Raw genomic sequence first — 13,541 nt, 5'->3', positions numbered from 1 at the left:
CATCTGGAGCCGAAGGAGGGGGTCAGAGCGTGAGGCGGTAGCATCTACCGGGGGCCCGCAGAGACCTGCGCCCTGAGTGGAAGGGCAGCCTCCACTGATAGGGGCTTTTATGTCAGCCCAATAAGATTTACACACTCTCGAAAGTGAAGATTTTTATCGCTTCTTCTCTCCTTTCTCACGGAGTCTGTGTCTTGGGAGGGGCTAATTGTGTTAGCAGAGAAACCCTAGAGCTTTACAGACAGGAAAACAAACAATTAAAAATCAAGATAAAAGTGGAAAATGAGCCAAGGTAAAATGATTTGTAACTTCTTGCAGGTTCTAACAAAGAGTAACTGGCAAACCCCGGCAATAAATAGTCCAACATTAGCATGAGGTGCTTGCTAGCGCCATCACCACGGTGACACTTGGCCGGGATAGAGAAATGTCGAGTGCTTTTTAAAATTGTCCAGCCCGAAAGCAAAAGTCACCACCAAAATTCCCCATTCAGACTATGTATGCTGAGCTTGCTTCGCTAAGCGTTTAAGCTTTTGTTATCAAGGCTTTCAAAGTCATTACATTTTGTTCTTGAAATAGCAGAATATTATTTTGAATAGAATTTTAACTCTCTCTTTGTGGCTCAATTAAAAGTCAAATTCATCTGTCACAGATTCATTAACCAAGGTAGAACACTTTCCACATGACAAAGTTACTACATTCTATATTTTTTTTTAAAAATGTTTTTATGGTAAATTTTGTCTCTTTAACTGTTAGCTACAATCATCAAAATTATTTTTAAAAATCCAATCAATACAATTCACTCTGTGTTGCGAATTTATGAGTTTCACTTTTTGAATGACTTAAATTGTGATCCCCGCGTTTTTTTTAAAAATGTTTTTATGGTAAATTTTGTCTGTTAGCTGCAATCATCAAAATTATTTTTAAAAATCCAATAAATACAATTCATTCTGTGTTGCGAATTTATGAGTTTCACTTTTTGAACGACTTAAATTGTGATCCCCGCATGTTGCTGGCGGTATGCCAGAACCTATGCCACAATTTGATACATTTCATATTTTATCACAAATATCTCTTTAGTGTTTAGTCCGCACATGTCAGTTTAACAAAATATTGACCTGTGTTGAAAATGGCTTGCTCTCTTTGACAATGTGAACGATTGATGCGTTCTTTTGAAAAGTGAGGACTTTGAGGGCATGTGGATTCCACCCAACGCCAGTGATATTTAAATGGTTTGAGATCTCTGTATTGTTGTATATTTGGGGGCTGCACGTGTTATTTACCTCCCCCCTCAATTGAGACGTTATCTTACTTTCCTTGCCTAGCAACATCTCTGAGATGCGAAAGAGCTACAAAGACGCCTTCCTGAAGAAGCACAACATCAAGTTAGGCTTCATGTCTGCATTCGTGAAGGCATCTGCCTACGCTCTGAGTGACCAACCTGTTGTCAATGCTGGTAAGGGCCTCACCGCACAAAACTGCCTGGCATCTCACTTTGGTTTGACTTGACTCTGTGCACGCTGCACAGTGGTGTCAAGTTGTCTTTCAATGTCATCCTCAAAACCATACAGTAGTTGCACTCTGTGTGACAATTTTTGTTCCCATGTTTGCTCCCTTTTCTTTTCCCAGTCATTGATGATACAACCAAAGAGATTGTGTACAGGGACTACGTCGACATCAGCGTGGCTGTGGCCACACCAAAGGTAAGCCAAGTGTGTGTGTATGTGTCACGCTCATGGTAAATGTTCACAAATTTTCCTTGTGACTTTTCCCTCAGGGTCTGGTTGTTCCTGTTATCAGGAATGTTGAGGGAATGAATTTTGCTGACATTGAGAAGACCATCAATATGTTGGGCGAAAAGGTGTGTTTTGTTTTTTGTTTTTCTTCAAAAATGTCTTGCGCAATAGCAGCCTCATCCCAGTGAATACATATAAATCAGTGACAGAAGCAAATAGTGTGAGGTTTGCTCCAGTACCAATATCCTAATTTTAAAACACATCACAATACAATGATGCTCATGTAAACGCTCCTTTGAAGGCTGTCATTATAGTCCAGACTGCTCTAGTTTTGGGGCTGTGTGTGGACATGATTTTGCTGCTGCTTCTCAGTTAACAGGTAGATAGATCTGTTCTTGAGGAATACTCCTGCAGGTGTAATAAATTTACTGTGTACAAAAACAATATATAATTGGTATATCATCTAAATGGATGAGTTGTTTTTCGTGCGTTAAGCAACTTAAAGGTGGAGAATGTCAAAGTGGCCCTTGCATCCTTTTCTTGGACACCCCTGCTCTAAATTGGCCACATGTATAACTGTGAGTGAGTACTTAGTTATCTTTGTGACTTGCTGGCAACCAGTCCCGGGTGCTCCCTGCCTCTCATCCAACAGCCACCTGGGATCGGGTCCTACTCATCTATGACCCTAATAAAACTAAGCAGTGTGGGAAATGGATGGATGATGTTGCGAAACAGGGTGCATTATGTAGAAAATGGCACTGTTGTGATAAAGCTGCTTAGCTCATTTGAAGTGTTATTTGAATGTCTGTTTGTAGGCCCGCAACAACGAACTGGCCGTGGAAGACATGGACGGAGGAACGTTCACCATCAGCAACGGCGGCGTGTTCGGCTCCATGTTCGGCACACCCATCATCAACCCGCCTCAATCTGCTATCTTGGGCATGCATGGCATATTTGACAGGCCTGTGGCTGTGGCTGGCAAGGTTTGTGTTCTCCATGTGGAAAGAGTTAAGAACTGGCCCCTATAGGTGTGTCGCAATAAATTTGAAAAGTATTCAGAGATTCAGTCCGCTGTATTATTTATTTATTTATTTATATTTTCTGTTGGCAGCTAGCAAAAAACCCACATTGACCAACTTAAGAAAGTGGAGTATTACACGAGCAACAATCAAAATGGTTTTTAATAAATACATTTGGCAGGAATTGGCCAAAATCTGCCTGCCCTTTGGGCATCCATTGTCCTTTGCGCGCCATCAGTATAGTATAGCATAAATATTACAAACTTGTCATTGTGATGTCTTGCAGTTAGTTCTACGCTTCACAGTGCATGCACATTAAGACAGCTGACCGTTCACCAAAACTACCACTTACATCTTTGTGGCGGCCATTTTTTTTAAACAACTCATCCACTTTGAATGCTCAGGTGTACCTAATATTGTGGCAGGCGAATGTAATGTGTAATTTGTGTACATCCTGAAGACTTAAAGGATGATTTAGAAAATCAGTGTTTGCAATTAAAGCAGCACTGCAAGTTCTGCAGTGCCATAAAGTACCACAGGGTGGTGCTTTATTCCACCTTATTATGAAATTCTGCACTTGCTGGTATGTTTCTGTATTTATAAAAAGGGCTTAAAATTGGAGCCAGAAAGTTAAATGAATATATTTTTTAATTATAAATTCAACATGATCAAAAATTAACTTTGTCGTGCAAGTTGAAGATTTTTGTTGTTGTTTTTGTTGGGACTCCACAGGTGGAGATCCGTCCCATGATGTACGTGGCCCTGACATACGATCATCGCCTGGTTGACGGAAGAGAGGCCGTCACCTTCCTGCGCAAGATCAAGTCTGTGGTGGAGGACCCCAGGGTGCTGCTCCTCGACATGTGAGCGCCCACGTCATCTCCAGGCCCAACTGACTGAACCGCCCCACACAACCAGTGGCTATAACCCACCCTATGGACATGACTCAAACGATAGATTTGGTTTTGGGGTTTTTTTGTTTTTTGTTTGGTTAACAGTTGGGTTGTGCAATATAAGGCTGGCAGTCATATAAGGGTTTGGTACTGTCTGAGGATTTTCCGGGTTCTGGTCATTAGATCAAATAGTATATCCAGTCTTGTATGTTCGCCATATGTAATTTTCTACATACAATGTGTTCACGTTATTATGAGATGACAAATCTAGGTTCAACATGCTTTCTGAGAGAATAAGGATGCGTTGAAACCAAGGAACACAATGTTATGTCCAAAGTGAAGAACTCTTAATTGGAGAATTGATGCTACTACACAACAATGTGGAGCGTTCTCCTCATGCTCTGTTAGAATATTTAAGAAAAAAAAAATGTTTTAATAAAAATCGAAATTATGGGACTTAATGTATGTGTGTGTTTGTGTCTCAGTGGGCAACAGTGAGGGAGAAAAAAAAAAAGCATTCCGTGGAAAGTTGCAGTTTAATTCATGACAAAAGTCAATGCATCATACTAGTTGAGTATTGAAGCTGCAAACACTTCGGAAAATACAGTACATCCATCCATTTTTCAAGCCGCTTATCATCCTGCCATATTTTCCTTTCACATCAGTTTGGCTTGATATGTGCAGTTTTAGTATCAAGACAGTTATATTAATACCTAAAGCTTAACTGTATTTATTATTTTAAAAGTGTGTGTGAGAGTTGTCTTATTCTCATCAAGAATGCATTTGGTAATTGGTTTGATGTTACTTTTCAACCTGCAAAGAGTTCTAGCCAGAAACTCCAATGGTGTGACAATGGCAGTATTCATTCTGAATGAAATGTATGATTCAAGTCAGAAATATTGTCTCATTTTCATTCTCTCCACTACACACACTCAGTATAATTACAGGTGTCCGAAAAGATTGTCAAATGTTACCCAATTTCATGCATGGTGATAATGGTAAATCTGCACGCATATAGAAAATAAGTCATGAAAATCAAAGGTTTACAATGTTCTGCAACTGTGTGTTGAAAGGACCTCATATGTGCTGTTGATGAGACTTCATGCGGTCATCACTTTTCTTGTCACAGTCAATCTTCTTTGGGAAGCACACAACGAGGGTTTAGACACATTTGGGTTACTCTTTTTCTTCTTTTTTTTTTCGTTTCCAGTGCATCGCAGAGGCATCTGCACCCAGCTAGCAGCTCAGGGCCTTCCAGGAGACACTGCTGAAGAAGGGGTGACACTTGATGTCGCTCACCCCTCCACCGCCACACCCCAGACGATAGCCTGCGTCAAACTGAAGTAACTGTGGAAACAGAAGCAAAGGTGTCGCCTAATCGATTTAGTCATTGTTCTAGGGAAAATTCTCTAATTTCACCCAAGTGGTCTGAAAGTTGTTTATTTATGGCAAATAATATATCGCTGGTCAGTTATGAAAGCGGGAGATGTGTGGCGACTGGCAGAACAATCGCTTGTTCTTCCGCTAGATGGCAGAAGGTACATAAATTAACATGTGCATCACTTTGACATTGATACAATAAAATAATGCAGGGGTGGGCAACTCCGGTCCTCGAGGGTTTTTGATATTTCCCTCTTCCAACACCTGATTCAAATGGTCAGCAACCTCTGCAGAAGCCTGACAAGAAGCCCTGTCTGCGTTCAACTAAACAGACCCAGAATTCACGCTAAATCCCTTTGTGGGTAAATTGAGATGAGATCATTATTTCAGTAACTACTCCGAAAATTTAGGGATAGTCAAATTTTGGGTGAAATTTCAGGGTCAACCTAATATACGAGGCAACATTTCCAGTTGAATTTAATTTGATCTTCTCTCAAATTCTGAATACACATGCGTGTGCAACAAAAACAGCAAGATGTGCGTAAAAGTAACCTCTGAAAAAGTTGCGTGGACTCACAAGTTGAAAGAAGGTCAAAGTAATTTCACTTGTTCAGGTTAAAGCTCATTTTAGGTTTAGTTGCACCAATGTATATGTGTTTCGTGGCATTTTTGCCTAATGGTGTGCCGTGATATGTTTATATGATATGTGCCAAGTGGTCTAAAACGGCTCTAATGTTCATTTCACTTTGGTGGCTTCTCGTCACGATTTCAACTTTAAAATAAATGCGTGTTGCACACCTCATGAAGCAGGGATGCAGCAGTGGTGCTCAGGTGGTCGGGGATGAGCAGCTGAGTGTGTGAGTTGATTCCTGTTGGGTGGAGCTGCCATAGTGGCTGAAGGCACAGAGAGCAAGACTATGCATGAAATTATTTATAATTAATTATAAATATAAATATGGATGTGCACTTTATATATCAATTTGCATATTACTATTGATGACACACTTAAGGTACAACCACACAATCGAATGAGATTACAAAGATAATGAATGACATTTCTGCTCCTTGTTTGACGTTTTGGAACATTCAAAGGTTTTGATGGGCTCAAATTAAGTTCCCCTCTAAAGGTTCGAGTGCATCTTCGAATCATTCTGAGATTTCACTTACCATTCCGGTGAGAAGTTCAAACAACAGTGCCCCCAGGCTCCACCAATCACAAGCTTCGGTGACTCTGGACACTCCACCAATTTCTGGTGACAAATGCAGCCGTTCACTTGGTGTAATGAATACATCTACACATGTGGACAAAATTGTTGGTACTCCACTGTTGTCTCAGGAAACAAAAATAGTAAGTGACATTAATAGTTGTAATAAATTAAAATGTAATGAAAATTAAGAATCAGACATTGCTTTTGGCACATGCCTTGCCAAAATGTTTCTTTCTTTTTTCTTTTTTTTTTGGGGGGGTGGGGGGGGGCGCTCGTCTGTCCATAAGACATTCTCTCAGAAACGTGTGCAGTTTGGCAATTTATTTTTTATGATTTATTTTCAACAGCGGTGTTGGCTTTTTGGCTTTGCATAACATCGAGCTGCTTGGACAGTCTTCATTTTCTGACGAATCTCCATGAGACGATTAGTGTGTTAACACATCATGTCAGCCACCAGCACCGTGATTGTAGTTGTCATCCTTGACATCGGTCATCGGACATCTGAATGATCGCAAGTCTTAAGACAACTGTGAGGCTAATTAGAGGACACGCCTTGGTTGAACATGTCCATATGGTCAAATTATTTTTAGTCTTTTGTAGGTGTACTATTCATTTTCATACAGGCCTGTTTCTTGAGTTTATTTAAAAAGTAATAATTGTCATAACATTTCCTTGACCCATAAATCAAAAGCAATGTCAAATTTTAATTGGTTGATTTTCATTACATTATTATTTTTATTACAGTTGTTGTTTCATTAAAAATTGGGGTGCTGATCATTTTGTCCATACGTGTCCATAACCGGAACAGAGGTTGAGGGCTACCTGGCGCACAGTACATCTGTTCCATGGCATCACAGTTAATTTCCGATTGAACCTCACTCCATTGTCCAAAAAAAGTCAAGCACGCCTTTCCTGTGTCAATATAAAACAATGCATTTTCAACCAAATCAAACTTCTTGCGCGCAATCCTCTGCGTGACACTCACCGTTGCTGGTCAGCAGAACGTTTCTTGGGTTGAGGTCCCGGCATATGATGCCCTGTTGATGAAGGCTCTCCAGAGCCAGCAGGATCTGAGCGCCCCACACCCGCACCTCAGATTCTGGGAGCCCCCAGCAGGTCCGACAGCTGGACTTATCTGAGGGTTTGAGCGGTAAACGAGGTACGTGGCACCATCCATCCACCTCGATGATCTGGTCATCTCCTTGCCACTCGGTCCTCACGGGTGAGCCCTCAGTCCTTTTTGGGGCCCCCACCACGTGAGGGGAGGGGGAGTAGCACCTCGAAGGTTGGGCCACATTTCCTGGACTGAGCAGCTCACAGGCTTCTTCCACACCGTCTCTCACATCCACTGGACACGTTTCCCTTGCAGAGAAAGGCCAGGAGCTTCCCTGGGTGGTCTGTGCTTCCCTGTGGTCCGAGAACACAACTTGGTCTGTGCTCCGAAGCACCACCACTCCATTTCGTTCCTCTGGGCTGGGACTGCTGCCGAAATGCGTCGCGTCCAAGTTTGTAACCTGGTCGGCCGCACTTAAAATGGATCCCTGATGAAAGCCCGGTCCATCCCAAGACGCTCTTCCGTGAATTTGTGTTTGGCAATGGAGAGGAAGATGTAAAATGGCCGGAGAGGAATTTAAAATATGACTTTTTGTGTTTGGAGAATCTGTTTTTATACACGAGGTCTGCTTTGAATGAAGTGTCATGTTCAAGACACCTTCAGTAACTGCATAGGGGTTTATTTGGTCACCTCTCAGTGCTGGATCTGCAGCCTTCCAAGCGACTTCAAAGTCGGAGCTGCACTCGATGAGTCCAGTTCCAGCTTGGCTGTCACTGAGTTCTGACATGACGTCCAGAGCTTGGCTGACACGAGCGCAAGACAAAGGAAGAGCGGGCTTGTCCTGAGTTCGAGAAGAGTGCAAGCACAAAGTAGGAGCTGGCGGATGGATGCGAGCGCTGACCTGCGATCTGGCGGGTCCAGAAAGTAAAGTCAGGCGGTCGAGCTTGCTGTAGAACGATGCGGCCGAACGGGAGTTCTGCAGGCAGCCCGTCTCTTCAATGTAGGAGTGAGTCCCGCAGCTGTCCAGACGCCGCTGGGTCTCGTCCCAAGATCTCGGGTCATCCACATCCGGGCTCTCGTCACTCATCTTGTGACCGCTTTCCATGCTGATGCTGCGCTGGTACTCCGTGCAGATTGTGGGCGAGGTGTAGCTGCTCTTCATCTTGTTGTTGTGTTGGCCAGGTGTGATGCATTCTGGGTGTTCCTTGGCTCTCTCTTTCCTCAGCTTGTGAAGTTTAGAGAAGAGCCTCCCACCTTGGGGGGGAAAAAAAGGCATTGGACTTGATGATCCTGTGTGTTTTTTTTTTTTTTTCAACTAAACACTGTAAACTAAAACAAACTTTTTAAGACGCAGTTGATATTTTTTTTCCTTACCTTTGACATGTTCAAGATGGAGGTAAACCGTGTCCTCGCTGACGTAATACCTCAGCAGCTTCACCATGTACGGCACTCCTTGAGGGATGATGGTCGGCTGCTCCCTGCTTTCCCAGCTACACTTCATCAGACTCTGCAAAAGCAAAGGCAAGACATCAGCTGCACTGAAAGGAAAACATGACTTTTTGTTGTTGGCTTCAAAAACATGGTGGGGAGTAATAAATACTTGGTTACTTCTATACTGAACCAACCCTACTTGTCACTATTTAATGACCTTGCTACACTCACTTTTTCTTAAATAAAATGCACACACTGCTGAGTTGACATCAGTCCAGTGAGTTGTTGTTTTTTTTTCCCGAAATTATTGAGTATGCTGTAACTTGCAGTAAAACAGTTGCAGTGATGACTAAAAGAGGAAGGAAAGAAGGAAGGAAAAACAAAGCATGGATAGAAATCAAGAATATTCTGCAGAATGTCAAAAGATTTCCACAAATGATAAATTGAGGCAATTCTTGATTGCTGATATTTCACCTTTAATCCAAAAAACTGGCACATCTTGATTTTTCAGATTTAGAACCTACAAAGTAAATAGCCTTATCAGCTTCAACAAGCAAGAAAGTCCAGTTGCATCGATTGACTTTTAGGGATTGCGATGACCTGGATCACGAAAGAATCTCACCGGAATCCCTCACAAATGGAAATCATGAAAAGTTTAAACCAGTTAAAAATCACCCGTCACTGGAGAAATCAGGGAGCATCTAATAATCCAAAGCATACTCCAAATAAACAGCGTAACTCAAAAATAAACACCCACCTTTACTACGAATGTCTCTTTATTAACCATGCTTTGGACAACTAGGACCTATATGCAAGGAAACCAAAAAAAAAGTATAAATATTTTTGTTTGCATTCAACAATACAGGGATTTTCAGGTTAAGCGTCCTTATTGATCAACAGAAGCACCACTGATTGATTCATTTACCTTATCGCTGATGCCCACCACCTTACACATCTCCAGATCCTCCATAGGAGAACTCAAGTGTCTTACCGGACGGAATCTCAGACTGCTGTAGCCCTGGGCATACAAAGAAATACAGCAGCTAGCTTACATTTACATTCTTTGCCACATTGTAAGTTAATAAGGCTCATGTATGAAACTGCATCAATGATAAAGACGTTAGCTAGGGGATGGCGGAGTCAGTGAGTAAAAGGAAACTACTGTATTTTCAAAACAATTGACAGATTGTCATTGGCATACATAATCAGATTGATGGCTTGAGCTAAGTCGTATCGCTACGACCTTCTCTTGCTATGGTCTTCCCTGTCTTTGGCACTCTTTGGCACACTGGTTGAATCCAGTTCGGACTGTGGAGTCAAACATTGTTACATGGGCTTGGCAAAGCCCATTTCCCTGTGTGGGTGTGGCTAAACTAGAAGAAGAACAGGAAAACATTTTTAGTCATACCCCTAAATGAGAGTTTCCTTTCCCGAGGTTGTCCTGCAGATGCGTTATGAAGATTTCCTCAGCTCTCTTCAAGTACTGGGTTGTCTTCCTCTTCACAGCCTCCCGACGCTCCTTGTTTGGGTCCACTGAAAGATGAACATCAACGTCAGACTCAAATCTAGCATTGCTGCTGACTGTGTGGATTTGTCTAAGAAATGGAACAATACAACAAGCCTGTCCTCAATGAACCTGTTGATCTTTGTCCAGTGGGAGTTCTGATTTTTAACTTCCCATTTTTAATGTGGTCTGCATGTTCCAGTCACATGTCTTGCGCTGGACAAATATTATTTTTAATCTACCACACAGTCAGAGATTGATGATGTCATAAAATGCACATGTGCAGACAAGTACTGTATTTTCCGCACTATAAGGCGCTTCGGAGTATCAAGCGCACCTTCAACGAATGGCCTATTTTAAAACTGTTTTCCAATATAGGATGCACCGCATTTTAGGGCGCATAAAATAGAAGCTACAATAGAAGCTGCGGTTGCGTTTTACATCCACTAGATGGAGCTACGCTAAAGGGAATACAATACAATACAGCATTATTTATATCAGCTTTCACAACCGCTGCAGCTGTAACAAAGCGCTTTACAGAATATTTAAAATACCACGTCCAAGAAATGAGAACATTGATATCATTTTTAACTCGCTACATTATCCCGATAACCTGGTAACTAATTTCTTTGTAGCTTTAAGTCATCGGTATGGTTAGTTTTTACCCCATTTGGGAGAAAACGCTGGACCCAACATACCGGGTCAAATCCGACGCTAACCAGCATTGTGACACATTGTGATGATTTACCAATCAATTAGCTAATAAAAATATGAACATGGTAATGGAATAATGATACAGTAGAAGAATATTTCGCGGTCGAAATGAACTTACATTGAACGCCATTCAACAGTAAGTCCACCCCATTCTTATAATAACTGAAAGCTGCCTCGTAGTCCTCGTTGACCTCGCTGTCCAGAGCCATGCGAATCTGCTTGGCTGCCTCTACCAAGTAATCACGCTTCGCCATCCTCACCTTCTTTAGGGCCCGTCAAGGTCCAGTCGAGCCTGAGAGCAGTTTGAGAAGTATTTAAGTCAACGGTAATTGCTACTATTTTTGTCCCCTTAACCTTAGAGCAGGAAGTGGATATTGAATCATTCATAGGTGAATATACCTGCATGTTTCAAACTATACGTGAGTGTGTGAGTGTGTGTGTGTGTGTGTGTGTGTGTGTGTGTGTGTGTGTGTGTGTGTGTGTGTGTGTGTGTGTGTGTGTGTGTGCGCGCGCGCGTGTGTAGTTTTCTTGGAGGCTCACCTTTGCTTCCTGGTCTCATGGAAAGCAGGACACATCTCTGCTAGGCGCCACTGGGTGGGCTCGGTGTGGTTCTTCCCCCAGTGACCTCGAAGTTTAGGCCTCTGTGACAGAGCATGATCGACTGGAAAAGTGGAAGCAAAGAGTTAACTCTCATTTGTGCAGACAGGAAGTAAATTAATAAAAACAAAAACAACTCCCTTTGACATAAAGAGTAAATATTTAAAATGTTTCATCATCAAAGCATTATGAAGACTGAGGCTCACCATTGTAGACAACCACATTGACAATGTTTTACATTTTACAGTATACATGCAACCAAGAAGACAAATAAACATTGTAAAAAATAATAAAAATCATTAAAAAAAAATCAAAAGGTATCAGGGAAATATCGAAACTGAAAATCAATTGCATCATGGTGGTAACGTATGGCATTCTTTTTCTCTTAAATTTGCCATGCACAAGCCTTACATCCTCATGGTAGGCGGCGACATCATCATCTAGTTCCTCAGCCATCATATGCTCAGCGTGCATTGAAACATAGCCCGGATCTTTAACGTTCCCCTGTGACAATAAAAAAAACAACAAATACCACATAGAAACGACGAGAATGCACAAATAAATACAGCGTAAACTATGTGATGAGGCCGACCGTGTGGCTTAGCAGCATCAGCATCAGCCAGCACACAACACACTCTTCCGAGGAGGAGCGGAGGAGGAGAAATTGCATGCCTGGCCTCCGATTTGCTGAGCATGATGACACGTTCGGGTACCATTTCACACGCAAGCACTCTCTTCCCCCACTCTCATCATGCCGGATGCTGTCTGATTTAAAGAGACAGTGTTGTTTTCTTGAGTGCATTGAATGATGGCCTTGTCATTTTTTCACTTTTACTTCCAAACTAAATTGTATTGGGCTTCGACAATAGCATAATCCAGTGTACAGTATGGATGGTCAAATAGTATATTTCCTTCATGTATGTGCCATCCATTATGAACGGAAGACTCATATTCAGATTAAAAAGTGATGGGTGCTTAGTACCAGATGGAACTAGGCTGCTCCCCCGCTTCACCCCCCTCCCGCCCCACCCCCAGTGGAGGGCAGGATTACAGAGGGGCAGCGGTAACCTTGTATGACTCACACGGAGGCGAAGGAGGGGAACACAAGGAGGATGCAGCTGCCTTTTCCCAAAAGTCAAAAGAGAGGGGTCTGGTCTATGGACCTAAAAGCTCAGTATTGATTAGCGTTTGTTGATCTCATCATTTTTCAAGCATTGCTTTTTGTCGGCACGCCAAGGGGATAGCACAGGGGGCGGCAACCCAAAATGTTGAAAGAGCCACATTGGACCAAAACAACAAACAAAAATAAAAACCAAATATGTCGGGAGCCGCAAAAAATTAAAAGTCTTATACATATATCAGCCTTATAACATACATGGCAATGGCGAGTGATGAAAAAAGCGGAAGGGGTCGGCAACCCAAAATGTTGAAAGAGCCACATTGGACCAAAACAACAAACAAAAATAAAAACCAAATATGTCGGGAGCCGCAAAAAATTAAAAGTCTTATACATATATCAGCCTTATAACATACATGGCAATGGCGAGTGATGAAAAAAGCGGAAGGGGTCGGCAACCCAAAATGTTGAAAGAGCCACATTGGACCAAAACAACAAACAAAAATAAAAACCAAATATGTCGGGAGCCGCAAAAAATTAAAAGTCTTATACATATATCAGCCTTATAACATACATGGCAATGGCGAGTGATGAAAAAAGCGGAAGGGGTCGGCAACCCAAAATGTTGAAAGAGCCACATTGGACCAAAACAACAAACAAAAATAAAAACCAAATATGTCGGGAGCCGCAAAAAATTAAAAGTCTTATACATATATCAGCCTTATAACATACATGGCAATGGCGAGTGATGAAAAAAGCGGAAGGGGTCGGCAACCCAAAATGTTGAAAGAGCCACATTGGACCAAAACAACAAACAAAAATAAAAACCAAATATGTCGGGAGCCGCAAAAAATTAAAAGTCTTATACATATATCAGCCTTATAACATACATGG

At 42.0% G+C, this 13,541-nt stretch overlaps 2 protein-coding genes across 2 annotated transcripts in view; one reads left to right on the top strand and one right to left on the bottom strand.

Moving 5' to 3' along the window:
* The window catches only part of dlst (dihydrolipoamide S-succinyltransferase), a 10,517-nt gene extending 6,414 nt beyond the window's left edge, over window positions 1–4,103 (top strand). The window contains exons 11-15 of the mRNA XM_019857389.1: window positions 1,320–1,450; window positions 1,624–1,697; window positions 1,772–1,855; window positions 2,546–2,713; window positions 3,482–4,103. Of these exons, the coding sequence (XP_019712948.1) occupies window positions 1,320–1,450; window positions 1,624–1,697; window positions 1,772–1,855; window positions 2,546–2,713; window positions 3,482–3,616 (592 nt within the window). The 3' untranslated portion in view covers window positions 3,617–4,103. The remainder of the gene's footprint in view (window positions 1–1,319; window positions 1,451–1,623; window positions 1,698–1,771; window positions 1,856–2,545; window positions 2,714–3,481) is intronic.
* A 741-nt stretch (window positions 4,104–4,844) lies between these two features.
* rps6kl1 (ribosomal protein S6 kinase-like 1) lies at window positions 4,845–12,543 on the bottom strand. Its single transcript, XM_019857388.1, has 12 exons — window positions 11,942–12,543; window positions 11,474–11,594; window positions 11,052–11,225; window positions 10,124–10,248; window positions 9,641–9,733; window positions 9,473–9,520; window positions 8,659–8,791; window positions 7,216–8,538; window positions 7,053–7,142; window positions 6,190–6,272; window positions 5,821–5,916; window positions 4,845–4,989 (listed from the first exon to the last, which is right to left on the bottom strand). The coding sequence occupies exons 3-12, from the start codon at window positions 11,185–11,187 to the stop codon at window positions 4,879–4,881; spliced, it is 2,238 nt and encodes a 745-aa protein (XP_019712947.1). The 5' UTR covers window positions 11,188–11,225; window positions 11,474–11,594; window positions 11,942–12,543; the 3' UTR covers window positions 4,845–4,878.
* Window positions 12,544–13,541: the final 998 nt, after the last annotated feature.

The sequence above is a fragment of the Hippocampus comes genome, unplaced genomic scaffold (genome assembly GCF_001891065.2).
Source record: "Hippocampus comes isolate QL1 unplaced genomic scaffold, H_comes_QL1_v1.1 scaffold32, whole genome shotgun sequence".
Lineage (NCBI taxonomy): Eukaryota > Metazoa > Chordata > Actinopteri > Syngnathiformes > Syngnathidae > Hippocampus > Hippocampus comes.
The sequence above is the reverse complement of the archived record's forward strand: the minus strand, read 5'-3'. Positions and strand labels throughout refer to the sequence as shown.

Coding starts and splice junctions, on each gene's coding strand:
- rps6kl1 (XM_019857388.1), bottom strand. CDS start 11,187: ATGGCGAAGCGTGATTACTTGGTAGAGGCAGCCAAGCAGATTCGCATG. Junction 9,734..10,123: donor AAGGAAACTCTCATTTAGGG/GTATGACTAAAA, acceptor TTGTATGCCCAG/GGCTACAGCAGTCTGAGATT. Junction 8,539..8,658: donor CCATCTTGAACATGTCAAAG/GTAAGGAAAAAA, acceptor TTCCCCCCCAAG/GTGGGAGGCTCTTCTCTAAA.